Genomic DNA, 27,856 nt, shown 5'->3' with positions numbered 1-27,856 from the left:
TTAGGGACGGAGTCGAAGAAATTAGCTTCCATTTCAGCTTTGAAAACTACAACACTACAGGAGGAGGATAGCATATAACCTTTCTGTTGAGAAAGGCTGATTTCTAGAGATGCTAGGGTTTGAGGGGTCCGGAGAAAAGACGGTTTTGATGGGTTGGTCGGTTTCGATATGTATTAACCCATAAAGGGTTTGACGCCGCTGAACCCGACTTTAGTCGGTTTGGGCCATATCAGATTAAACGGGCCAAGCCCTTTTCTTCACAGGCCTAATAGTTTATTAGTTATAGTATTAGTACTAATGTGTTATTAGTTATAGTAAATAAGTTAATAACTTTACTAATTTACTATATACTAATAGACAAATAGTATTAACATATTACTAATATATATAATAGTATATTATATGTATATATATTAAATATATCACAATATAATTACATAAGTATTAAATAAAATGTCCTTGGATTTAAAAAAGAAAAAAGGAAAAAAATCTAGGGTGGACCATGACACCGTCATCTCTCTGTTGGTATGTTCTCTCTCTCTCTCTCTAAGTGTTCTTCCATCTCACTGACCACCCACGACTACTACATAGCCCCTGGCTCCTTCGCACGCAACCTCCTCTCTCGGTGAGCTTAAAGATTTTCTCCTTGGCGAACGGTGTTTATATCCTTTGTAAGCCTACCATTTTTCCTCAATTGTTTTCATGTTCAGTTTTTCTTAAGTGTATAGAATTTGGCCTTTAATTACTATAATACCGCTGACTTTACGTTGGCCTATTGTTCTTTTATTTATTATTTTTTTAAACTATGCATATTCTTAGTCGGCTAAATATATTAGTTTGTAATTTTTTTCCAGATAATATTCAAATGTTTTACTAATATTACTTAGTATTAATTCAGAAAAAATATTAATTGAATAATCGTATCTCATATTAATTGTATCTATTTTACATTGTTTTAAATTGAATAACCATATATGTATATTTATATATATATATATATATACATATTAAATTTTTAATATTGTAATTAAATTGACCATAAAATATGTATTGATAAAGTCAACTCTTATATATATATATATATATATATATATATATAAATATATTCTATTTTATTTATTGATATATATTTTATTAATAATGATTAAATTATCTAATTATAAAATTCAGCATAAACAACTGTGGCGCATTATAGGCCCGTTATAAATAAAGCACAACAACAGAAATGAGTCCATTTCATGGGACACAGTACAGAAGACTTGAACGCCAACGGGCAACAACAAAAGAGACTAGACAGATTTTTCTTGGAGCAACTGGGCTTGACGTACACAATAGATTCGATGGAACGACGTAAAATAAATTCATCTTATCTCATCTTAATATATTATTATAATTTTTTTAAATCTACATATAAAATATAATAAATAATTTTACTTTTTCAAATTTTACTATAAAATTAATATTACAAAATTATATTATAATAATATTTTATTTATTACTATTTAAAATATATCATCTCATCTCATCTAATCTGTATAACTAAACGGGACCTAAGTCACCGCTACTAGCTATCGCTGTCAATTTTTTTTATCATTAAAGAAGTATTTTTTAATAATATTATAAATTTTAAAATATTAATTTTAAAATATTAAAAAATACATAGAAAAAATAATAAAATTTAAAAAAACACACTTTTATACGAAATATAACTCCCAGTAATAATTAGGAGCCGTTACTATAGTGCCACCCATTACATATTGTGCAACTAGTACCAAGTTAAATATGGATGTTTTTTCTAAATATATTTCATTTAGATAATTATAAATTTTAAAGATATAATATAATATTAAATTATAATTTTTTCAAATTAAACATGATAGAAAAAATTATTGAAAACAAAAAGCTAGCTAATTTAATAAAATATTGTTAGATTATTTTATTTTAGAATTTAAAAAAATTGTTATTTATTTTATTTTGTATAAAAATTTGAGAAAATTAGAATAATTAGATAAAATGATATTAGATAAATTAAGATGAGTTGTGAAAACAAACGAAGCCTAAGGTCCATTTGGATGTTAAGCTAAGTTGAGATGAGTTTAATTTTTTATGAATAGTAGTAAGTTGTGATGACGAAGTAAGTTTTGCAGGGTCCATCTAAAATAAATTTAGATGTGTTTAGATATTAAGATGTGTTTATGAAAAGTTGAAAAATGTTGTAGGTCCCACGTATAAAAAAATATTGAGTTGAAAAAAATTATAGGTCCCAAATAATTTGAGATTTCTGTAGCATTGCTTCAGAATAGACAAAATCATGGAACTGAATATTAGTACTCATAAGTAATATGAATTTTAACATTAAATACAATGTGGACCACATAGTACTATATCTAACTCATTCAAATTGTAAAAAATATTTGAGTAACAATCTTTGTTCGTCATAACTTTATTCCAAAATGTCAATTTCTTTACAAACAAATTTGCCAAATGGAAAGATTATTTTTAATTGAAATATTAATTTATTTAATTTAAATATTATTTTTCTTATTTTAAATTTATTGAATTTCTCGTTAGATTTGTCTAAGAATTTTTAAGTTATGAAATTTATTTTGATGCGCTTTCTTATTATTAATTATTATTTTACATTTAAATTTTTATTTGCTTTAATTTATTTTATTGTTAGATTTTAAATATTTCATTTTATTATTATTTAGTTGTAGTGTTTTATTTATCTTTTATTTATTTTATTGTACCTTTTTACTTTGTTGAATTTCTATTTTCGGTTTGGACGGTGCTACTCTGCTGCCCAGAGTGCACCGCTCCTTTTGACCGCACAGCAAAATTTTTTTTTTTTTTTTCATTTTTCTTTTTAGATTTTTTTAATATATTTAAACATTTTTAAAAATATAAAAAAAATACCAATACACTTAAAATCACTTCCTTAATCACTAAGTAAAAAAAAATTATAAAAAAAAAAAAAATTTGTGACCAGCGGTCACTTTGAGGGGACACCAGGAAGGGGCATCTTAGCATTTTTCTTTTCGGTTTAGGCTGGTGTTAAGTGGATTTTTCTCCTCTTTTGGGCCCAGCCCGTTTGGAATTGGAAGCCCAGCCCATTGCATCCCCAGCCCCTTTATTTTCCCTCTTGAACGGCACCGTTTGCTTCCCGCCCTTGGGGTTTAATTCCTCTCTTCTTCGTCAGCGCCTCTTGCCTTCTTCCTCTTCTTCTTCTTCATTCATTTCTTCTTCCTCCAGCCGCACGACAGCTTCTTCTTCTCCTTCTTCCTTTCCATTTCTTTTCTTCTTTCTTCCCCTATTTTTCCGTGTGGCGGTCTGCTACTTCTTGGCGTGGTGTCGTTGCTCTTCTTCCCCTGCTTCTTCTTCCTTTCTTCTTCTTGTTTTCGCAGTTTGCTGCTTGGTGAGCCCTCCGTTTTTCGGATGGTAATGATTTCCATTTTATCTCTTTAATTTTCAGTTCCTCTTTTGTTGTATAAACGAGTAGATCTCTTCCTCTTTAGTATTTTATTTTCTCTGTTTTTCAATCCGTTTTTGCAGGCCTGTCCGAAGCTTCTTGGGCACCATTCTTCCTCTTCTTCATTTCTTGTGTATTTCTAGTTAGTGTTGTGTAAAAACCCTTGAATCGCGGCCTGTTTTGGACCCTAAATCATGCTCTGTTTTGGTCCCCATCCGTGAAGCTTCAAGCTCGGTTTTCCTCTCTTTTTCCCTTAATAATTTCGTGGTTCATGCTTGTGACTGTTCCCCTTGCATTCTCAATTGTTTTGGTCCTTTCATTGTGTTTTTTTTTTTTTTTTTTTTGCCCTTTGGCCGTGCCCTGTTTTGCCCATAAAAGCCGTGAGCTTCACTCGGTTTCTTGGTGATTTTTTGGTGCTTGTCGTGAACTAAACTTCCAGCCATTATTTTCTAAATTTTATCATGGTAAATCGTCCCTTTTATTCCGAAAATATTACATCAAATTGCCTTGTCTAAGAAACTCTTTTTTCGTCCCAAAAATTATGATTTTTGGCTATTTATTTTGGGCTAGCTTTTGGCATTAAACTGGATGTTTGATCTTTCAAAAACTTGCCGTTAGCTAATTTTTCAAAGAACTTTATGATATTTAAATATATTTTACACTAATAAATCTTTTGTGATCTGATTGGTTGTGTCAGATATTAAGTCCGATAAATTTTGGGGTCGGTTGGATTTGAAGAAGTGTTTGTTTATTGATTTGAATTATGCTTGCGTGCATCTATGTGTGTTGGTGTCATGATTATTTTATTGGATTACGGCATATATATTTATGCGTCGTAAATAAAAACTGAGTTTTCATATGAGAAAAGAATATGAGTAGATTTGTGATAAATGATTGGTAATGATTGAGAGAGGAAAAAGAGACTGTAGGGATGGTGGTAGTCCTGCCTGCGATTCTCGCCTACAGTGAGAGCTGTAAGGATGGTGGTAAGCAGGGATGGTGGTAGAATTTCGCCTGCTATTCCTGTCTACACTGTCCAATAAATGGATATGTTGGGCTATTTTTTGAAAAAATGACGGTTTATGATTTATTGGATACGAGCACTATTTTCTAGAAAAATGACAAATATTAATCGATGGCTTGTTTTGGTTCTAATGATGATCTTGGGTCTCATGCTTATTTCATTTTATGCACGTATATATATTGTTGCATGAATGTATTTTCATATATTGGGCTGTTTAGTTTATTACTTGCTAAGACTCGTAATCTCATAATATTCGATACTTTACGGTACCGTTTCGGTAGATTTTGATGCAGATGATGAAGTAGAGTCTAAGGATGCGGCTCTACCAGATGAGCAATCTGGGGTCACTTTTTTGAGTGTTGGGATGTATTTCTTGCTTTTGGATCTTGTGTTTTGGTTCTATGATGTTTTCACTGGATAACTGGAATATATTTTGAAATGCCTTTATTTAAGTAAATCTGTATTTAAAATTCTGGTACTTAAATGATTAGCTTTTGATTTATCCACTACGTTTTTATTGTACACTTTATAAATATACACACACTTGGCACTTATCGTTGGGATGCGACCCATGTTGTCATCATTCAGAAGTCATTATTGCCGCATTTTCGTACTTGAGAGTCGGGGCATCACATATGATATATACAACACTTTCATCTCATTTTAATCGGGTTGTATTGATGTGATATTGTCTATCGATCTCTAGATCAACTCTTTTTTTAAGAATAATAAATTTAGTTATTGAATGATAATGAAGATCATTGATAACGCTAGATCTTCGTTATCATCCTCTCACTTACTAGTTACTAGGCAAAAGATAATAAGTTAAGATATATAATTAATATATTTCAACTATAAGTTAGACTTGACTTGAATGCATCTTTCTCGAGTGACAACTTTAGAGCCAGGTAGCTTAATTGATAACTTTGAATGTGTTCTAGATATTTTTAGAAGGGGCCCGTTTTAGACATAAGCGATAGACCCAAATAAATCTACTAGAGCCCAAAATCTAGCAATGTCCAGCCCAAGTGGACAATTTGTAAGCTTCCAAGTTATAGAACTTCTAGCATATAAAAAAGGCCTTGAACTTCTAGGAATAAAGTCCTTAAACTTCCGCATGTAGGAAACTCAAAATCTTGCAGCCACCGTCGCCCTATCTTCTCTTTCAGTTCTTGAGACAAGCTTCATTGGGTGCTCATGTTTTATAATGATATTAGAGCAATACTTTCCACAACTGATCAAGATGTCAAGTTTCTTGTAAAATTCTCTATGGATTCTCATCTCATTCTTTAGCAGTTCTTAATATTTGTGATGGTCCTTCAAACCTTTTTTATGGAGTTGTGCTGGTATTTCATTCAGGGAGGCAGTTAATGTCATTGGAAATTTGTACTAAAAGCAAGTCTGCTAACACAATGGAACACTAAGCAAACCAATAGATGACTATACTCTGCTACAAGTTTCTAAAGGTCAAAAGATGTATTTTTTTCTCAAAAAGAAACAATGTATTTTGTTTATATCTATTATATCTTAGTGTATTCAACTGTTTTCATTTTCTTTATTAAAATCTTAATTTTGGATGGAAACATTAATTTCTTTGTTGAAGAGAGACAATCATACTTTATTGTTCGTGATCTGTTGTTAACCATGATTTGGGTCAAAACTTGAAACAACTTGAATGCTTGAAGTATTCTGTTTGTATTGTTATACCAAAAACTTATTATTGGAATAGAGGTTTCGACCACAAAGAGAGATCATTTCTAGATCTGTCACTACTATATACACAACTCTAAAATGGTGCAATGCCACATCCCTCAAGGCACCCTAGATTGATGGAGAGTGTGCAAAATCTACTAAGGAGACTTGCCAAAGCTGCCAAAACCAGGATTATCGAGATTCCTGACTTCAACCCCTTGCTTCAGAAATGTTGGGAGCATGTCTACACACAATGATAGATATGTTACAATCCAATCAACAGTAAAAGGAGAAGAACTCCTGTCATTGTTCTCAGAGAATAGAAAAATTGGTTTTTTTGCCTTCATTGCTCTAATATTTGTTGACTTCTATTTGTGTGTATTGTAACAAGGTAATGGATCAAACAAGTCTCTCGAGAGCAATCCCAAGACTTTTATATTATTTGGGCAGCTTCTAAGATCCAAGATTTGTAAATAGTGTTGTAAATGAATCGAGTATTTCATGCTCAACTTATGAATTTGTCTCGATTTTTGTTGCTGTAAGAAAAACATAAATTCTAACAAAAATCTAGGCCAGACTTATTATACAAGTCAAACTTGTATCTAAACTCGTTATGATTTGTATGAACTCGTACAACTTCAAATTTATTATTTTGTAGATATTATATTAAATTTTATGCCAAGCATCCGCAAGTATTTAAAAACTAGTGGAGAGGCAACGTGCTATGCACGTTTGCTTACTTGGTTTGTTAGTATTTTAGACAAATAATATTTTTTATAAAAAATTTATGGTAATAAAAAATTTGCTGTGGATGGAAGGAAAAATAAATTTTATGATCTTTTTTAGGATAAGTATAGTGAATTGGAGGATATTAATTAGATGATAGCACAAATAAGAAAAAGTAAAAGATTAGTTTCCAATACAACATAAAGGGATGGAAGTTGATTTTATTTATAGATTTGCCAAATTTGTTCAGAGCAAGCTTAGTTGAAGTTGAACAAAAAAATTAGACATTGCATCACATAAAACGACATAAACAGGGTGCATAACCACCCCACACCAACAGCTACTGCACTAAAAACCAAAGTGCGGCTCCTTTCAAAATCACCCTATAAATTTACTCCATCCAGACAGTACAACAAGCCAACCATACTAAAAATTTCACAAAACCAAATTTCTTGATCACAGATACCAAAAGCTTGACCATCAATCATACCATATTATTATATCCATCCAATCTAGTAATATACATAGCACCCGGTTGGAGGTTGGAGGAATAAAATAATTCTATAGAAATTATTTTTGCAAAAACAGATAACAGTAACATCTTTGAAATGGAAGATGACATTATCATCTCATAACAACATGCACTAAAACTAATTTAAGTTGAACAATAGAAATAAAACACATTCTTTACATAAATTGAACATACAAAATCACTATTCAATTTGCAAGCTCTTACCGTGAGAATTGCACATCCAAAATGACAACTTATAAACACCATTCTTTACATAAATATTATGAGGTTTGACATCTAGGTTAGAAATTTCTCTTTCATGTATAAACTGCAACGATTTCTGAATGCAATCATATGCAATCTTCATGACCTATACATTTGAAGAGAATAATAAAACACTCATATAGAGCAGAAAAAATCTATCCTAATATGAAAATGAAAAATTGTTGTGAAAATAAAAACTTACCAAAAATAACAAAAATTTCACTATCTCATTTATTTATTTATTTCTATAAGCACTTATATATCATTTATTATTTATAAAGACAGAAAATCATATCTTTTCTGAATAAAAAAAAAAAAATCATCCACACAAAATCATATCTAATCATGAAAAATATTAACATATTACTTACTTCCACATCTCTTCCACCATAACTCTTGACCTTGTCAATGGTTGGCAATGACCTCTTATCAACAAATTATTACGCAGAGGAACTTTTTGAACACCGTATCTGGTATCAACAGTGTCTGTCAGCTTTCCACTTGATAGGTTTTTAGCCCAACCTTTGAACTTTCATAATCCCACTTTTTCCAAAGAGATTTCCATCTTGCAAAAACATTGTTTAATTCAACTAAGATATGTGCCGAAACAAAGTAAACCATATGATCTTTTGAGTCCTCTCTTTCATTATATCAAATGTTAGAAAAGCTGAGGGGAAATATTCCACTCAGTACATAAACGAATAAGCATAATGATAATAAAAAATAAATAAGCAAAAAATAATCAACCTGTTCAAAGGCGGGGAAAGATATCCATTCAGGAAAATTATCACCGCAAATTTTCTTCAAATCATCCCGATTAAGGGATCCAAGGAGTTTTATATCGACAGCCTACAAAAGAATAGAATCATTCCTAATATTATTAACCAAGTAAAACGATAAAACCTGTATCTGAAATCACATCTATGAAGAATGTTAGCTCAGCTAAAGCTGCTTATCTAACTGGTTCTCTGAAATGGGCCTGAGGCTAGACTCAAAAGAAAATCAACAAAAAGTTTGCTTCGTGTGACTATTTATAATTAAGAACACTGACTGCAGTTTTGATTCTTTTATGAAGGTGCTCAAAAGGGAGATTGTCCAAGTGAGTATGAAAATGAGAAATAAGATACATACATAAAAAATTGCATCTCAAACTAGAAGTAGCAAGGATCGCCCCATAGTTTTTTTTTTTTTTTTGACAAGTAGTTCCTCGTCAGCAACTGCAGGCCACAAGTTACCAAGGTAGCAATATTCACCAGAATCAACCCAGAAATATTATCACTGCCTTGGTAGACCTAAGACAAGAATATGACCTCAAATTGTTACTTCTGAGATGACCAGAAAACTTCCTACCTTCTACGCCAAAATAGTAAAAATTGGTTGCCAAACTGAATAGGTAGTGTGGCAAGACACACACCCACAGCCTCAAAGACCATTCTTCCAATTAAAAAACAATGCTCTCCACAGCAGGCTTTTCTTTAAGTTCTTCAAAAGCAAGAAATGAAAAAAAAAAAAAAAACACCCTCCATAGCAGCAATAATGAAAGACAGTATAACCATTATTACCGAAGCTGTTTTGGAACTTGGCTGCTCCCACATGACCATTTTACATTTTAGAGCATCTCATTCCAGAATATTAGCTAAAAACGCACAGAAGAGTTGTAGTTTGCCACAAAAAAAAAAAAAAAATCATCTTTTATCATAGCAAAAATCAAAGCTACTTTCGCTTTGGATAGTAGAGCATTTATAATCCACACACAGACAATGTTACCATTTAATTGAACTCCGTGAAATAGCTAGCTACAAATTATTTACAATTAGAAGTTCAAAAAATATCTTCAATCGGTGAAACCACGCCAAAAGTCATAAGAATTTAATTATTGCAAAATAAAGCAACAAGATTGTATACAAAACCTACAAAAGGAAACTAAAAATCAAATGATCACTCATTTCGATTAAACAAGCCCGCGCAAATAATCAAGCATTTACAGATCCATGGCCACAAAACTTTGATCAGGAGAAGTATAATTATCTTACCCAAAGATAGGTAACATTCCTGGGAGGTAATCAGAACCATCAAGTGCCCTGGACCATTGCTTGTTCTTGTCAAGTTGTTCAACTTGTTCCCTAGTAAACCTGCATATATGGTAGTCGGAAAAAATAATAAAAAATGAAATCAATTAGATATAGATAATAGAATGTGACTGAAAACATAACATATCCTTCTCGTTTTTAATTAGTTTCTTTTTGGCATTAGCATTTTCTTCCTTCGGCGAGTAACTGAGTAAGAGAGAGGGAGAGAGATATATAGAAATTTCCTACCACTTTAGAACCCATATATATACCATCCAACACAATAACAATTCACCTCCACAACACAAACTTATATATCTACCATATATATAAATGGGAATGTTACAAATGGTAAAAGCTGTACTCGACGGAAACTGAATAAAAGGATTAGGGCTCATTCAGAAACCTCTGCAAGCACCAAAACCTCTGCGCACAAAACGTCTCCATCTCGTCACCACCTCTTTCCCTGCAAACCTCCTCCTACATCTCCGCCACGACGTCGTCCCAATCCCTCGTCAAGCCATCGTATCCATAACCCCAAGGTGTACCCCACGCATGATAATAGTGATCATCGCCCAGCACCTTCGCTTCCGAAATCGCGTCCAATATCTCCTGCAACCCACTTCAGTTTTGATTCTTTTATGGAGGTGCTCAAAAGGGAGATTGTCCAAGTGAGTATGAAAATGAGAAATAAGATACATACACAAAAAATTGCATCTCAAACCAGAAGTAGCAAGGATCGCCCCATAGTTTGTTCTAGTTTAAGCATCACAAAATAATAATCGAAAGATATATTTGCAACTTTTCTCCACCAGTTTTTGTGTAAACTTAAAATCCCTAACCCACCAAACCAATCATTCAACGCAAATCTCCAATTTAAGCATGAACAAAGAAAACAAGAAAACAACAACTTGAGACAATTTGAGAATAAATATAAACAGAAATAAACTTTGGATGCATCCAAATTTGGGTAATACCTTAGCAATTCGCTTCGGTACCGCATCATTTGTTTCCATCCCGAATACCATCCCCATGAAAACCCCCGAAATTAAACCCATTTTGCAATAAATTTTACCTTTTTTTAATCTCTCTGAATTTTCAGAGAAGAATATAGCAGCATGGGTTACTTTAAAAAATTAGGATATGGTCAAACTCACACGGTGACGGCGTGCCCGCCGAAAGTATACAGTATATTGGTGGCGCCTGTGAAATACAAAACCAACTTTGTTGGGCCACTATGCGTAACACCCTCTGCCTGTAAACCAGTAATATATAAATATATTATATAAATATAATATAAGAGTGAAAAAGGGAAGCTTTAATTAAATAAAGCGCACACAAAGAAGGAAGAGGCTCGTGAGAAATGTTCTCAATTTAATTTTTTGTACCTAGCCATTAACAACGGCTCCAATGGTCAAATACCAAGCAGTGTAGGTGGTCATTCCCAGCCCAAGGAAGGACCAAATCCTGTAGTTGTGGAATGAGGGTATGAACACAGTGGTGGCACAGCAAGTTCCAAAGATATATGTCCATGTCCTCTTGTCCAAATGGTCGTCTATGTAGTATATATTACTGTATAATTAATCCCACGTAAAAGCACGAATTTTTAGTAATAAACATAACCCAATTCTTATTATCGCCTTGAAACTACAAATCCAAAGGCAAAGATGGAAAGCCAAGTTTGAGAGAAGAATACCTTGCACAAGCTATGAGCTAGATAACAGATCCAAAGAGGAGGAAGGTACAGTTGAAGGCCAACCCAACGGCTTTCCAGTACAGGCCAAGTAAACCATTGAGCACTTCAAACCACTGTCCATAGATACACAAAAGAACAATTCATTTTTATTTTTATTTTTTTTGATACTCAAATTCAAATAAATTTGAGTTGCATGAAATTGTACAGTGTGACGTTGTTCTTGAAATGCTTACCTGGATGACATGGTTCTTGAAGCTGGCATTCTCTTTCTCCTTTCGGCTTCGGTACTCGACGTATAGAATACTGATCAGATAAGCAGTCCAGCTTGCAAGCAGACCATAAAAGACCTGCAGTATAATCCCTGAAAGCATACCCATTTGAGAGAAAGAGTATGGCAGCGTTAACAGAACCTGAGCCACCTGTAAAACCAAAATCAGTAAAATCTTTCTCTGATAAAACTGATTGAAAAAATATTTTTATGAATCCAACTTATGACTTGAATTTTTTTCCCTATACCTGGTTGGATGCACAGCTGAACAATGAATCATAGACAGACCCACCATGCCAGAGAAAGCTTTTGAGGCCCAAACCCGACTCGTCTGCCTTCTCTTCCTCTCTGTCATCACGCTCAGTCAAGTTGAAGCTCGAGACCATGGCCTCCTCCGCTTGTTTCTGAGGTAACATTTCTTACAGACGAAGGGAAACTTTGAGTTGGACTCTGCGTAGAAGAACAAGAGCCAGTAGTTGTTTCTTGGGGCTTGATTCCTGGGCTTTGAGAGTCGAGATCTGACAAAAAAGAGCACCTCCTGTGAGGGGGAATTAAGGAGGAACTTTTGCAGGACAGTAAGCACTGGTCGTTAGTATTTAAGAACCAGAGCCATAACAGTGAGCACTGGAAATTGCAGAGGCTGTGGTCGAGACAATGGAAATAGAGGGAGAAAGAGGCGTTGGGTCTGGGTCTCATAGCTTCGGTGCTTTGGATTTCAGCAAAACGAAGAGAAATGGAGAGTTGCGAGGTAGAGAAAGAAAAGAGAGGAGTTGCGAGGTAGATGAATGAAGCTGGAGAATGACAGTAAATTATCTCACCCTCCCGAAAAGACAAATAAAACCCAACTATATGGAAACAAATCGATATAAATCAAAAGGCAGAAAAGACAAAGAGCAAATACACGGACAAAAAAAATGAAAAGTAAAAAATTACTGTTTCTGATATTATAGCTTTCCGATTGCCGCTTATATAATTACTGTAGATATAGATATAAGAGAGAATCATGTTTTTAGCACGTTGATACGATAGGTGTCATTTGAGTCGATGTGAAAATTATAAATCATTATACTAATATGTAGTTATAATAACTATATTATTTATATTAATTTAAGGTTGTTTTGTTGAAGTTTGTAGATAGAGTTAAGATATTTTGTGTGTGTGTTCCTGCGCCTATACACATTTAATCTGTTTTCTTATAGATCCCATATAGCTTGTGACAATGAAAAGATTTCCCGGTTTATTAACTTTTATATATAGTTTACATATTTGCCAATTTAATTCATATAACCTTGACATGATTAAGTAATTATTTCTATGAATTCTTGAAAATGTACTAGATTTTTTAATTGACTAAGAAAATAATAATTAATCAAACAGTTCATGAACAAGTTCGAATAAGTGTGTCAGGTAAATAACGTACCAATTGTAGATTAAGTTGTAGCTTGGTAATAAACTCTACTTGACTAGGCTCGATTGTGGCCTCCGCTAGAAAGAAACTTGATACCCAAATTACCCTCCTCCATGATCATGTAGATACTTTAATTTGATCTTTTTAAGTCTAGCTAAAACATTTTGTATATCGATCCTCTGTTTAGGCAAATCTGCACAACAATGCAAAGCCAAGCCCATAGTTTCTGATAAACAGGTCTCCATAGCAGCATAGTCATTTTCATTGCTCAACAAATTGGCATCAATAACTTCAAGTATCGAAATTGAAAACGATTCCTCTACTAAATGCTTTAAGCTCATTTGACCGATAGTCATATCATCAGTGGGCTTTTTTCTTGTGAAAGTTTCCATCAATAATATTCCATAGCTATACACATCACCGCTTGTAGAAATAATTCCTTCAGATCCATACTCTACACACATTAAAAACATATCATGAGAAAGATATTTCACATACGATAATCCAAATAAATTAAGTTTGAAGGTTGATCCATATGTTACCAAAATAGAACATTTATGTATCTATGTGAGACTAGAATGATAAATATAGTAGCTGACCTCACCTGGTGCCATATACCCAATTGTAGCCATGGTCATTGTTTGCGTGAGAGAAATTCCATCACTTAGGAGTTTGGAAATGCCAAAATCAGCAACATGTCCAACCATATCTTCATCTAATAAGACATTGCTCGGCTTCAAATCACAATGAACGATAGGTGTTGAATAACCAAGATGAAGGTATTCAAGTGCTGCTGCCACATCAATCATTATATTAAGTCTTTGTAGCATATTCAAGCAATGGGTGTTAGAATACAACCACATCTCTAGGTTCCCTTTAGACATGTATTCCAAAACAAGTGCTTTGAAGTCAATGTTACTACAAACGCTAATGATTTTGACAAGATTTCGATGACGAACGTGTCGTAATATCTCGCATTCTATGTCAAAACTTTTGAATGCACCTTCTAGTTCCAAGTTTAGAACTTTTATTGCAACGTATGTACCATCTAAGAGTGTCCCTTTATAAACTGAGCCGAAACTCCCTTCTCCAAGTAAGTTGTTTGCACTGAACCCTTCTGTTGCTTGTAAAAGTTTTTGGTGTGAAATTCTTCTCCATGTTGATAAAGGTATTGAGTCTTTGTTGTTGGAAAGTTTTGCATTCTTCTTTGCTTGGAGTTTTCTTGAGACTAGTACAATGGATACTACAAGTATCATTGACCCTAATGTGGGCAGTACATATTTTAGTATCATTAACCCCATTGCCTTTCTTTGTCCAAGAGAAGCTTCTTTGCATGGAGGAACATTTAGTCTAATCACACCACAAAGCGCATCATTTGACATGAATGATTCAGCTGAGAAGTTAACAAATGGTCCCTGTGTTGGAATTTCTCCTTGTAGTTTATTGTAGGAGACATTTAGATATTTGAGGTACCGTAGCATTTCTAAGGACTTGGGTATCTCTCCAGATAAGTTGTTACCAACAAGATCTAACAACTCCAAGCTTACTAATCCACCAAAAGATATAGGAATGGGGCCCTCTAATTGATTGACTGCCAAAGAGAGATTGACTAGAGATATGAGCCCACTAATTGTTTCTGGGATACTACCAGATAGTTGATTTCTTGATAAATTCAATGCTGTCAGGACTTTCATATTTCCAATATCTAATGAAAGAGAGCCACTTAGGGAATTGGATGACAAGTCGACCATCAAGAGATTTGTTTGGCTCCACAAGCTCGAAGGAATCTTTGAAGTTAATTGGTTGAAGGGTAAGCTGAGAAGTCTTAATGAAGTCATATTACTTATGCTTTCAGGAATCTGCCTAGAAAGCTTGTTGTCAGCTAAATCTAAAATTCCCAATTTCCCTAAGTAACAGATATCAGATGGGATTGAACCTTTTAGCCTATTACCAAAAAGAACCAAACGTTCGAGCATGCTTAATCTTCCTATTGTAGCTGGAATAGGTCCAGTCAAATCATTGTCGGCCAGTGACAAATATGTCAATCTACTTAAATTTCCAATATCTATAGGAATGTTGCCCTTCATGTTACAACTAGTGAAATGAAGTATTTCAAGAAAGATCGAGTGGTTTCCAATGGAATTAGGAAGGACTGCATTTAGTGGATTCATATTCAGTATCAAAGCTTTGAGATATGCGTTGTTCGAAAAATATGAAAAAATATTCTCTGAAGAGTCAATCGTCAAATTATTGAATTCGAGGCCGAGCCACTCGAGGAGCCTTAATTTACCAAGTGTTTTTGGAATCAAGCCTGAGAATGAGTTTTTTGCTAAGTCGACTGTAATGAGCTGCGAAGCATTGGAAATAGAGGCTGGAATTATTCCACTAAGTACATTCCCCTCAATAAGAATGTGCTTGAGATTTGGAAGGAAGAGACCCATATCTGATGGTAGAGTGCCTGAGAGGCAATTTTCTAGTATGGCAAACACTTGTATTGTTGAGATATTGCATATGTCCGGTGGAATTGTGCCAACAAAATTGTTAAGTCCCAGATTGAAATACTCTAGGCTCTGCAAATTACCAATTTCACTTGGTATTGCCCCTGTTACAATAAATCTATTAATTTTTATTTTTTATTTATTTTTTTATATAACAAATCAAACATAGATACAACTAATAATTAGTTGTAAAAGAACAATCTAGACTTGGAATATATACCATGGAGGTTGATAAGGCATGCAACATTTATAATTGGTTACCCTTGAGTTGATTGCGCTGGTGGATTGGAACCATGTACATGTACTCTAGTGGGTGCAGATTTTACATGACCAATTTTATTTTTTATTTTTTTATTTTTACTTGTTGCACTGACTAAAAGAATATATATGGCAACAACCATTATGAGAATCCTTGTTAATATTCTAACCATTAAAATATTTTGATATTTTCATGAAAAACATTTAGTTTTATTTACTTAAAATTAATTCCATTGTCTCAAAAAAAATCCCAACTTCCATAGCCATTTAGAAATATCATAAAAATCCATCTACCAAATCATTTTTGCTTCGCTAAAAAACTATCAACTTTTTAATTTCTTCGAGTTGCATATTTACTAATTCAATGGTACCGATATCAACTTAGTGGACCAAATTAAAACAAGGTATAATACTAAAGGCTAGCATTGTTAACTTCTCTATTTTAAGAGGTACACCTGACAAGGGATTTAACAATGAGGAATACTACACATCATCCTATACCACACACTTTATATATTTTAATATTATTTTTTATTTATTTTATTCTTGTTAAACTAATTGAGTTATTCTATTTATCATTCATACACTACATATTTGTTATAGAAAATATGAAAAAAAAAATTAAAATAAATGAATGTGTGAAGTGTGTGGATGATAAATAGAATTTTCCTTTAACAATATCCTTTAAGTAGGTTTGCGAATCTATAAAAAATGGAAGTAGATTAAAATTGCAACTTATTGCTTATCCGAAGTATATAAGTTGATGTGGTGATGTGGTAGGGCGATTTTTTTTTTGGTCTTTGCTAGGGTTTCATTTTTTCGTGCATGCTTGCAGCTTTTCCTTGGATGGGGGCCCTCTGGTGACCCTTGTTGCCGGTGGGAATAAGTTGGTTCCTCTGTCCGAGTCTCAGGTGGAAGGATCTGGTGATTGAAGAGGTTGTGGGTTCTAGTGATAGACATATGTTTGCATAAGCTCTTCAACGGCATTTACCTTAGGCTAGATTTCGGTTGCCCTTCAGGAAGTGCGAGTCGATTCATGGGGATTTGGGTTTCATTTTTTACGGAATTAGAGATGAATTGGGTGGCTAAGTTTGCCCTTGTGTTGAAATTCTTGTCGACGAGGTCATCAATAGATGTGTTGTGGCTTAAGATTATTAAGACATAGGGTTTTACTGAGGTTCCAATGATCAGCTTTACGAATGATTATCATGTCTTGTTGCATTTGGTGAATGAGAAGGATTAATTGCATGCATGGTCGAGGGAGGTTAGGGTTGTTGCAGGATGTCAATTCCGTTTGTTTTATTGGACCGCAATGGATTTATCTTCCAGGATTGCCGTTACATTTATACCGGATGGATTGCATCCAAATCCTTGCAACCAGGTTTGGGAGGTTTCTTGGGACAGATAATGCTACATTATATAGAACAAAAGCAATTGGGGCTAGGATTTGTGTTGAAGTTGATCTGAAAGAGGATCCTGTCAAAAGCTTTCCTTCAGTGGTAGGGCAACAAAATCATGTTTGGCAGGAGGTGGTTTATGAAAATCGTGATTTTTATTGTAGAAAATGTTTTCGTCAAGGCCATACAGATATTGTGTGTAGGGAGATCGAATTAAGGTGAGACCTATTACAAAGGCTGGCCCTTGGGTTGATGGGAAGCAAGGTGCTGAGAAAGCTTGGAAGGAGGTCGGACGGAAGGAGATTCTAAAGGAGGAGGGTGAGTGTGAGGTAGATGATGGAGATATTCATGTGGTGCCTGAGAAGGAAGTTGAGAGTGGGGTGGGACCTGTGGATGTTGATAAGGGTAAGAATGTGTTGGATGATGGAGGCCCATTGCCTGTAGCGAATTGTGTTATCTTGGAGGAGGGTTCCGGTGAGGGAGGGTCTGGTAGTAAAGAACAAGGTTTGGAGTTAGGTGAGATGCGAGAGGGGGAGTGTAATACATTGGTGACTTGGCAGAGTGAGGGGAATTGGTGAAGGGTTGACCCGAGGTGCAGGTACTGCAGAGAACGGGAACGAGGTTCTAGACAAAGAGGAGTGCAGTGAGCAGAGGGATGAAAGAGTGCTTTGCAGTAATAGATTCAAGGTGTTATCCTAGGAGGATACTGTTGTTGAGGTTGACAAAGAAAAAGATTATTGCTCCAATCCTGGGTCTCGACAATGTGACTTGGAGGAGCGTGGTACTAAAGATATTCTTGTGTGAAAGTCTAGACGTGTTAGGGGGTTGGACACATCAAAAGAGGGTTGCGGAAGTTGGTGTGGAAACATAAAGTGTCAGTTTTGGTGATTTCAGAACCATTTCAAGCAGTTTAAAAATTGCAAAGGTGGGCGATTAGTCTTGATTTTCCTAATTTTAGTTCTAATTCGGAAGTTGGGGGATTGTTGGGTGGGAGGGGGGGGGCGTGGAGGATTTGGTTGTGTTGGAAGGAGAAGGTCAGTATGGATGTTGTTGGGATCATGAGCCAATCTTTTACGGGTGTTGTTCTTCGAGAATGGTGGTTTGGTTTTGGCAACCTTTATATATGCTAAGTGTTCTATGATGGAGCGTAGGGAGCTTTGGGATCATCTATGCAGTTTCTCCTGCTCGGGTGTTTCGTGGGTCGTGTTGGGGGATTTTAACAACATATGTTCGGATGATGAATGGGTGGGAGGAAATCCGAGGGTGCGAGTTGCCATTGAGGAATTTAATAGCTGCATAAATTCGTGTGGCCTAATTGATTGGAAGTTGGAAGGAAAACAATTGTCTTGGTGCAATGGGCAACAAGGAATGGCTACAAGTTGGGCAAAACTAGATAGGGTCTTAGTTAACAATGTTTTTGTTACTAAGTTCGGTGGTGCAGTTGCGCATTTGTTAAGTCGGAGAACTTTGGACCATTCCCCAATTTTGTTTTAGCTTGGTTCTAGCTTCAGATGCTACAGGCTGGTTCCTTTGGCTTTCAAAACATGTGGATTTCACATGAGAATTTTTTGAAGGTGGTGGAGCAGTCTTGGAAGGAGGAGATGGTTGTTGTGAATAGGTTGCAAATTTTGGCTGGTAAACTCAAGAGATTAAAGGTGGTTCTTCGCACTTGGAACAAGGAGGTTTTTAGGCGTGTGGACGAGCATATTCAGGAGCTAGAGGAGAGGGTCAAATTATTGGAAACTGCTTTGTAAGAGCAATTTTGTGAAACTGCGGAAACTGAGATGTTGTGTGCTAGATCAAAGTTGGAGCGTTGGGTTCAAAGAGATAAGATGAGGTTAGCTCAACAGGCAAAAAAGAAATGGCTGAATGAAGGGGACCAAAACTCTAAGTATTTCCATGCTATAATTGCCCTGAGGAGAAGAAATTCTTCTATCAAGACTATGAGACTTCTGGATGGTTCAATGCTGAACTCGTTGGACAGGGTTCATGAGGGGGCTGCGAGGTCCTTTGAGGATTTTTTTTTACGCAAGAAAACAGGGGAGAGTTGCCGAGTTTGGAAAATATCATTCGGCCGGTGGTTTCCGATAATGAGGCTATTGGTTTGCATTCGGTTCCTTTGGAGCATGAAGTGCGAGAGGTGTTTTCCTCTATTGCGGTGGATAGTAGTCTAGGACTGGATGGCTTTGGATTTGCTTTCTATCTTTGCGTGTTGGAACATTGTCAAAATGGATGTTATGGTGGCGGTGAGGGAGTTTTTTCAAGGTAACAGCTTACCTAGATTTTATTTTTCTTCATTCATCGTACTTATTCCAAAGGAAAGAGCCCAGCCAATTTTGATAAATTTTGTCCGATAAGCCTATGTAATGTTATATACAAAGTGTTAGCTAAAATGGTTGTGAATCCTTTGTCCATGGTTCTTGATAAAATTATCTCGCCTGAGCAAAGTGCTTTTGGGAAGGGTAGGAGTATTTTTCAGAATATTTCTCACACAGGAAATGATTAAATCTTTGCATAAGAAGTTGAGGGGAGGGAATGTTATGGTAAAGATTGATATGAGTAATGCATATGATAGGGTGGATTGGAGGTTTTTTATACATGTTTTATGTGGATTTGGTTTTCCATATGGTATTTTTAAATTGTTGTTTAATTGTGTTGCGACTCCATGGTTTTCCGTCATAATGAATGGAACTTACAAAGAATTTTTTAAATCAGAAAGAGATCTTCACCAAGGAGATCTGTTGTCTCCGTAACTATTTATTATTATAGAGGAGGTACTTGCTCAATTGATTAATCTGAAGGTGGTTGAGAGGAAGATAAGACTTCACTACTCCGGTTCATGCTCCCATTGTTTCACATCTATTATATGCAGATGATATCATGGTTTTTGCTAATGCATCTAAAAGGTCTATTTAGAGTTTGTTGGAGATTATAAAAATGTATGAGATGTGGACGGGATAGCTTGTGAATTATGACAAGTCTGCTATATTTTTCTCTAAACATTTGCCACTTTGACATACTAGAGAAATCTTGGTTGAGACAGGTTTCACCGAGGGTCAGTTTCCTTTTAATTATCTAGGTGTTCCTATTGTTGATGGTCGCTTGAAGATTATTCATTTTGACCCTTTATTGGAAATGGTTTCAAAGAAACTAGCGGGTTGGAAAAACAGGTTATTGTCGCAAGGTGGCAGGCTCATTTTGCTGAGGCATGTTCTTTCTAGTATGCCAATCCATCTTTCAGTAATTCAAATGCCAAAAGTTTGATAAAGAGACTGAATATTATGTTTGCCTCATTTTTCTGGGGAGCATAGGATGGAAAAGGGAAGAGAAAGTGAAGGTCTTGGAAGAATTTGTGTGTGCCAGTGAAGGAGGGTGGTGTAGGTGTGCGGGAGCTGGGTGAGGTGCAGCGATCTCTCTTTTTGAAATTTGGCCGTCAGTTATTAACTCAAGATTTGCTATGGGTGAAGATTTTTTGGGTGAAGTACGTTAAAAATGGTCACCATGTTCTGAGCTTAGAGGGTAAGTCGGGTTCATTGTTCTAGAATAGTATAGTTGAGGTGATTCCAAGTTTATCGCAAAACTCAAGATAAAAGTAAGAGAAGGTAATGTATCACTCTGGTATGATAAATTCTTGGGTGATAGTGCCTTGTTTTCGGCAGTGGATAGTGTTGTTGATCCTCAAATTCAAGTTAAAGACCTAGTGGTACGTGATGGTTGGGATGTTGATAGGATGCAAGATTTAATTGATCAATTGGCAAGGGAAGTTATGGAATCGGTGGGGAGATTAAAGGATGCGAAAGATGTTTTGATTTGGTTGCCGGACAAGAACAGAATTTTGCTCGACAAAATTGGCTTCGATTTTATTCGGGTAAGATTGCCGATTTTCGAATGGGCGAAGTGGATTTGGAACAAGTGGCTTCCGAAAAAGTTTGCTCTATGTATATGGAAAGCTTATTTCAATTGCTTGAGTGTTGATGAACAAGTCCGAAAATTGGGCATACTGATGGTGTCCTATTGTAATTGCTGTGCAGTGGGGCGTGAGAAGGATCTGGATCATGTTTTGAACAGGGTGGGAGTTCGCAAAGGAGGTGTGGAAGGAGGTGTCCATTGAGATTGATATTTCGTTCATTCATCAACAAAGTTGGCGTGAAAGGGTCCAAGCCTGGTTTAATCATGCATCTCGGCAATCCCAGCTTGGGATCATTTTGGGTTTAATTCCTTCAATTGTAGTATGGAGATTGTGGCGTCCACATTGCATTGCTCGGATGAAAGGCAAGGCTGAAAATCTGAGGGACGTCATGTGGAGCTCTATCAAATATTGGGTGAGGGTGTTGACTGGAAATGTTAACAAAGTTAGTAAGCTTTCTGCATGTGATATGCAGGTATTGGCTAGGCTTGAAGTACCGATTGTGGAGCTGAGGTGTAAACAATTGCAGGTGGTGCGGTGGTCCATGCCAAGTCCTGGTCAATTCAAATTAAATTTGGATGGAAGAAGCTTAGGGAATTCGGGACCTGGTGGAGCAGGGTGGTGTGCTTCGTGATAGCGCTGGAAAGTTAGTCTTTGCTTTCTCTAAGTTTTTTGGCCATTGTTCCAACAACGAAGCTGAGTTAAAGGCGGTTTTAGATTGTGCAAGCAAATGGGTTTTTTGTTCATTGACATTGAGTGCGATTCGTTGGTGGTGGTGTTGTCTTGGGTTTTGGCTAGAGATTGTACAGTTTGGCATATTTGGGATTTTTGGGATAAGTTGTTGCTCCGTCTAGATGACTTTGAATTCTATATTCTTCCGTTTTTTAGAGAGGATAATAAAGTGGCTGATTCACTTGCACGAACGGGTGCATTGGGTGAGAATAAACTGTTTAGAGAAGTTGGCCAGCTTCCACGTGAGGTAAGAGGTTTGTATAGAATGGATAAGTTGGGCTTGGCCTCTATTCGAAGCAGCTAGTATGGGTATAGTGTTTGTGTTCAGGATGGTTTGGGCGGGATTGATTTTATTGTGGGTTGGGATTCATTGTTATTTCGAAGGTTTTCCTCCGCCATAAGTGAGATTAATAAAGTGTAGGAGGTGCCGTCCTCTTCTTTTTAAAAATTAAAATTAAAAAAAATGACTTTTTACATTACAAGAAAATAATCGCAACCATTGTATTTTTCGCAACCAATTTAGGTGACACAAAAAGTCATTTTTTTTTATAGTATTAACTACAAATTCTAGGAAAAATTAAATATTCCACCATGTGGTGCTACTACCTATTGGCCAAAACTAACCAACCATTTTTTTGCTTTCATAATTTGGAAGTACCTAATTAGAGTAGATCATATATATGCATATATATATATATATATATAGAACATGCATATATACTAAATCAATGGTGACACAGTGGCATCTTTATTATCAACTGATATAAGAAGTCACGTACCTTCGAAATTGTTGTAGGAAAGATCTAATTCTATGAGCTTGCTTAAGTTCCCTATTTCGGGTGATAGTTTTCCTGTGAAATTATTAGACTTCAAGTATAAACCTTGCAGCTGTTTGCACTTGAACAAAGAGGATGGCAAACTACCTGTGAAACATGAAATTACACTAATTTAGAAACAATATTGGAATTTACTTACCGATAATTAATAGCATAATACCATATATATAATTGGTTTAGCCACCCTTGAGTTGATTGCAGTGGTGCTGGATCAGAGCCACATGCACTTAAGTGGGTGCAATTTTTACATAATGACAATTTTTTTACATGTCACACTGAATAAAAGAATATATATATATATATATATATATATATATGGCAACCTTAATGAGAATCTGTCTTAATATTCTAACCGTTAAAAGATTGTGATCTTTTCACGAAAAAAGCATTAAGTTTTATTTACTTAAAATTATAAATTCCAATATCTCAAAAAAAAAAAAAAAAAATAGAAAAAAAAAATTGATCCCAACTTCCATAGCCATTTAGAAAAATCATAAAAATCCACACACCAAATTGTTTTTGCTTTGCTAAAAACCTATCAACTTTTTAATTTGATCGAGATTGCATATATGCTAATCATGAATGGTGATATATATCAACATAGTCGACCAAAACAAGACTAGTTACATTACATTAAAAGAATTTAGTTGTAGCCAAAGTATCTATAAGCTAGCATTGTTAACTTCTTTATTTTTAGAGGTACACTTGACAAAGGGATTTAACAATATTGGAGAATAAAATTATTGCTACATATGGCTTATCCTTGTGCATGAGTTTTTAATGACAAACTCAAGGGAAAATTACATATTCCACCATGGGAGTACCTAATTGTTTTATTGCTTTCATTTGGAAGTACCTAATTAGAGAAGATCATATATAGAACAAGCATATGTAATAAATCAATGGTGACACAGTGGCATTTTTATTGTTAACTAATACAAGACGTCATGTACCTTCGAAGTTGTTGTGGTCAAGATTTAAAACTGTGAGCTTGGTTAAGTTCCCTATTTCGGGTGATAGTTTTCCTTTGAGATTATTAGACCACAAGTTTAAATATTGCAGCTGTTTGCACTTGAACAAAGAGGATGGGAGCTGACTTCCTGTGAAACATGCAATTACACTTTAGAAACAAATATTGGAATTTACTTACCGATAATTAACAGCATAACCTACCAATCAAGACTAAATATATATACCTTCAAAGCTGTTATTGGCAAGGTTTAAATCGGTAAGCATGATTAAGTTCCCTACTTCCGGTGGTAGTGTACCAGATAGCATATTATTGCTGAGATCAATATATTGCAGTGAAGACATGTTAAATAAAATGGAGGGCATTGGACCTGAAAACTTGTTTTCTGCTAGAGAAATTACTTCCAAGGTAGACATGATCTTGAAGATAGAGGATGGTATGGAGCCCCAAAGTTGATTGTCTTCAAGTACAATTTGTTGCAATGAAGATGTACGGTTAAATAGAGATGATGGGATAGAACCTTCAAAATTGTTGGTTACAAGAATTAAACTTTGAAGTTTTGTTAGCAATCCTATCCATGATGGGATTTCTCCACTGAATTCATTGTATCCAAAATGCAAGATTTCCAAGCGATAAAGATGAGACAATTCATTTGGCATTGAGCCATGAAATCTATTGTGCTTGATGCGTAGGCTGACAAGAAATGAAAGGTTTCCTATATGCGGAGGAATGGTTCCTACGAGACCATAGTTAGAAAGGTTCAAGGCTGTAACCCGTTGATGTCTGGAACCACAAGTGACACCAACCCAATTGCAAACTGAAGTATTGGAGGACCAATTTGTTGTCAAAATATGGTGAGGATCATAAGAAATATGAGCTTTCAATGCAAGAAGAGCAGATTGATCTGTGGTAATGTTGAGAATTTTTGCATCAGTACTTAAACTAGACATGAGAAGCAGTGCCAGAAAACAGAGGATGAGGAAACAAGTAGTTTGGTCGGCCATGAGTAGTTTATGTTCGATGAGATACTGGGATTTGTGTTGCAGTCGAAGGAAGAACGATATCACTAATATTTAAAGAAACTGCAGGTAGCATTCGGAAAAATAAGGTGGGAACGGTCTCTCATATTCCAAGTTGTCATATTCTTGCCAATTTGTACGCCCCACTGGGAGAATTTTAAAGGAATACAATGTATGGAAAGTTTATTTGTTCATCAACTTTTATCTTTTTCTTAGCGTACACGGTGTACACAAATAAGGAATTAATTTAAAATATTTGTCTCTATGCAAATAGATTCGGACCGATTAAGATTGTCCATATGCAATAGACACATGATCAACTGCGTGATGAATATATTATATTATTTAATACCACGTCATTCTTTCTTCCCCTTGAGACCCTTAAATTTAAATAAAAACTTGAAATAAGGGTGTTGTTACATTGCCCGTAGCATGTGACCGAACAGTGCATTTGGCTATTTTCCAAATACATGCTTCAATCACCAACTTCGGACGTACCGGCATTTTTCCTTGAAAGAATCTTTTTCCAACAGATTTCACATTGTTTTATATATACTTTGCCAGAAAAATATTGATTTATTTTTCCCCTTTACATGATTATTGTTTTATAAACTTGTCTTTTTCTTCGAGTACACAGTGGACACGAATAAGGAATTAGTGTAAAATATTTGTCTCCTATGCATTAGATCATTCGAACCAATTAAGATTGTCTCATATGCAATATACTATTTAATATTACATCATTCTTTCTCCCAATTGAGACTCTTAAATTCAAATAAGAACTTGAAATAAGGATATTGCTGTTACGTTGTCCGAAGCATGTGACCGAACAATACATTTGGCTATTTTTTTTCTTAAAAGTAGTAAAATAAATGCTTCGATCACCACTTTCAGGCATCCAAGAATTTTCCTTGAAATAATCTTTTTCCAATAGATTTCACATTGTTTTATATATACTTTGCCAAGAAAATATTGATTTATTTTTCACCTAACGGCCGGCCCCCACAAGGAGAGAAAAATGCCGCATTGGCCCCAACTAGCTAGAAAATATATCCCCTCAATATATACTATTTTAATGAAATGGACATGACTAGAAAGATCAAAGTCTTTAAAGCTTTATCCACACCGAATTTCCAGAGTCTATCTTCTTCCACACGTCCACTGATGAAGTTTAAAGGATTTCATATTTTCTTTTTACTTTGTTTACTTTGACAACACAATGCAAGAGATAAAAGGAAATGTTTAACGCTAAATGTTGAGCATGCAAATTAAAAAACTTTAAGATACCCCCACAAGATGTTGAACTGTGATTACCTTTGGAGGTCATGTCTCAATATTTAATTTCAACTATAATTTTCTTCCGATAATTATATCAATATGCAATACTATTGCAACCAAACAATATAAGTTACTTTATTAAAAAAAAAAGAAAAAAAAAACAATATAAGTCACATGAAGGGATTCATTTCGATTATCTTTCTCGTTCTTCACACTCTTCACGAAATTTTAATGAAATGAATGGGTTAAGAGAGTAAATAACAGTTGCGTTATGTGTAGGCCTTTTATTGATTTAAATATTATAATTGTCAAATGTTTACAGCTAGTCTATGAAAAGGCTCCAGCTACGTGTCTACTGTACATGGAATTTATTTCATCTAGAAAAGGCCGATTTTCTATAATTTGATCTAATATATGGACCAAATTATATATTTAATCTTGAAATTCATATTATATATGAGTCCTAATATTCAATATCATGAATGATCTATTCTTTCTTTCAAAATATCTGAATTATAAAATTATAAAAGTATATTGTCATGGTCATGACAACTAGCTTGCCTGCTGTCTTTAATTATAGACCATGATGGACCACATGCCAATAGGGATTGTGACAGCTAGGAGTAATATACAAGGCATGCATTATTTTTGTCATATCCATTGGACCAGACTACTTGCTCTAATGCATTTTTAGACCCTCTAGTCAATGCAGAGGACATGATGCCCATTAATTAGTCATGGTTGATTTTTTATTGAAATATCTACATTTTCTAGCCCCTTAAATGGTGCACGGCAACCTTACTAATGTTGAGCTGGCTAGCTTCATTGTAGAGATTCGAGCTTCAAAACTCAGATTTTCTGCCATTATCACCAGTGAGTGACAGTTTTTCATGCAAGGCTGGCCTTATTCCAAACATCATATCACAAATTAGTGAGCTTGCAATTCTTGAATCTGCCCCATTCCACTTATCTTATGGGAAAATTCCAAAGCCCTCAATTTTGAGTATTATAATAGTAAATTATATTAAAAGGTTTTAAATAGTTTCTGAAAAATGTATTGTGCAGCCAGTTACCAAGTTGAACATGGATTTTTTATTAAATGTAGTTTATTCAAATATTTATAAATTTTAAAAAAATCAATATAATATTAAATTATATATTTTTTTCAAATTAAACATGATAGAAAACAATTATTGAAAACCAAAAGCTAGCTAATTTAAGAGAAGTGCAAGGAATCCCGATAATGGGTCCCCAGCGTATTTGAATGATATTCCAATAATTTTAAAAAGGAAAAATATTTTGTATTTGAATGATATTTAAGAAACAATAAAATTATGAAAAATTTTGAGAAGTTTTAAGAATTTTGGTGATGTCCAAATATGGCATTAATTTTTATTTTATTTTATTTTACTTAATGGTTAATGAAGTATTTTTTAAAGATTTTATAATTTTTTTTGAAAAAATATTTAAAAATGTTTAAAAATTATATAGTTGAATATTTTAAAACATGTCATAAAATTATAAAAATGAATCACTACAAGAGAAGTTGGCTTTTGTGACCAAACTCTTGGGACCAAAAGAATTATTTCCTATTAAAACTGTGGGAAATAGTCATTTTAATTATTAAATTTTGGTCACAAAACCTCGTTTTTCTTGTAGTGAATCATGCTCTGGTCACGATGACAGCTTGTGTCTCGTCCTTAATTAGATGATGATAAGGTTGTTGATCACATGTAATATACGTTGCAAAAGATATGCCTATTACCTTGTTTTCATTTTACCTTATCATCACAATTTTTTTAAATTTTTATATAAAATATAATATATAATTTAA

General features: G+C 34.6%; 1 protein-coding gene and 1 long non-coding RNA gene across 12 annotated transcripts; one reads left to right on the top strand and one right to left on the bottom strand.

Moving 5' to 3' along the window:
- The first annotated feature begins 2,980 nt into the window (after positions 1-2,980).
- Positions 2,981-6,710, top strand: LOC122278202. The gene is made up of 2 exons (XR_006229312.1): positions 2,981-3,438; positions 3,553-6,710. It is a non-coding gene; the product is annotated as an uncharacterized LOC122278202 (long non-coding RNA).
- On the bottom strand, positions 6,170-24,905 carry LOC122278201 (LRR receptor-like serine/threonine-protein kinase EFR). 11 transcript variants are annotated; one of them, XM_043088328.1, is made up of 15 exons: positions 23,952-24,903; positions 23,709-23,855; positions 22,699-22,842; positions 13,732-15,729; positions 13,140-13,581; positions 11,968-12,237; positions 11,685-11,870; positions 11,452-11,564; positions 11,144-11,327; positions 10,162-11,010; positions 9,720-9,818; positions 8,818-8,978; positions 8,434-8,535; positions 8,058-8,251; positions 6,170-6,429 (listed from the first exon to the last, which is right to left on the bottom strand). In XM_043088328.1, exons 1-5 carry the CDS (start codon positions 24,727-24,729, stop codon positions 13,229-13,231), a joined length of 3,420 nt encoding a protein of 1,139 aa, XP_042944262.1. In that variant the 5' UTR covers positions 24,730-24,903; the 3' UTR covers positions 6,170-6,429; positions 8,058-8,251; positions 8,434-8,535; positions 8,818-8,978; positions 9,720-9,818; positions 10,162-11,010; positions 11,144-11,327; positions 11,452-11,564; positions 11,685-11,870; positions 11,968-12,237; positions 13,140-13,228. The 11 variants fall into 11 exon arrangements, with proteins under 11 accessions (XP_042944262.1, XP_042944264.1, XP_042944265.1 ...); XM_043088330.1 differs by lacking the exon at positions 8,818-8,978 and having other exon boundaries at positions 10,162-10,377; positions 10,459-11,010; XM_043088331.1 differs by lacking the exon at positions 8,818-8,978 and having other exon boundaries at positions 10,162-10,367; positions 10,459-11,010.
- Between the last annotated feature and the right edge of the window lie 2,951 nt (positions 24,906-27,856).

This window comes from Carya illinoinensis, chromosome 10 (assembly GCF_018687715.1).
Source record: "Carya illinoinensis cultivar Pawnee chromosome 10, C.illinoinensisPawnee_v1, whole genome shotgun sequence".
In the NCBI taxonomy this organism is placed as follows: domain Eukaryota; kingdom Viridiplantae; phylum Streptophyta; class Magnoliopsida; order Fagales; family Juglandaceae; genus Carya; species Carya illinoinensis.
Note: the sequence above shows the minus strand (reverse complement) of the source record. Positions and strands in the feature narration are given on the sequence as shown.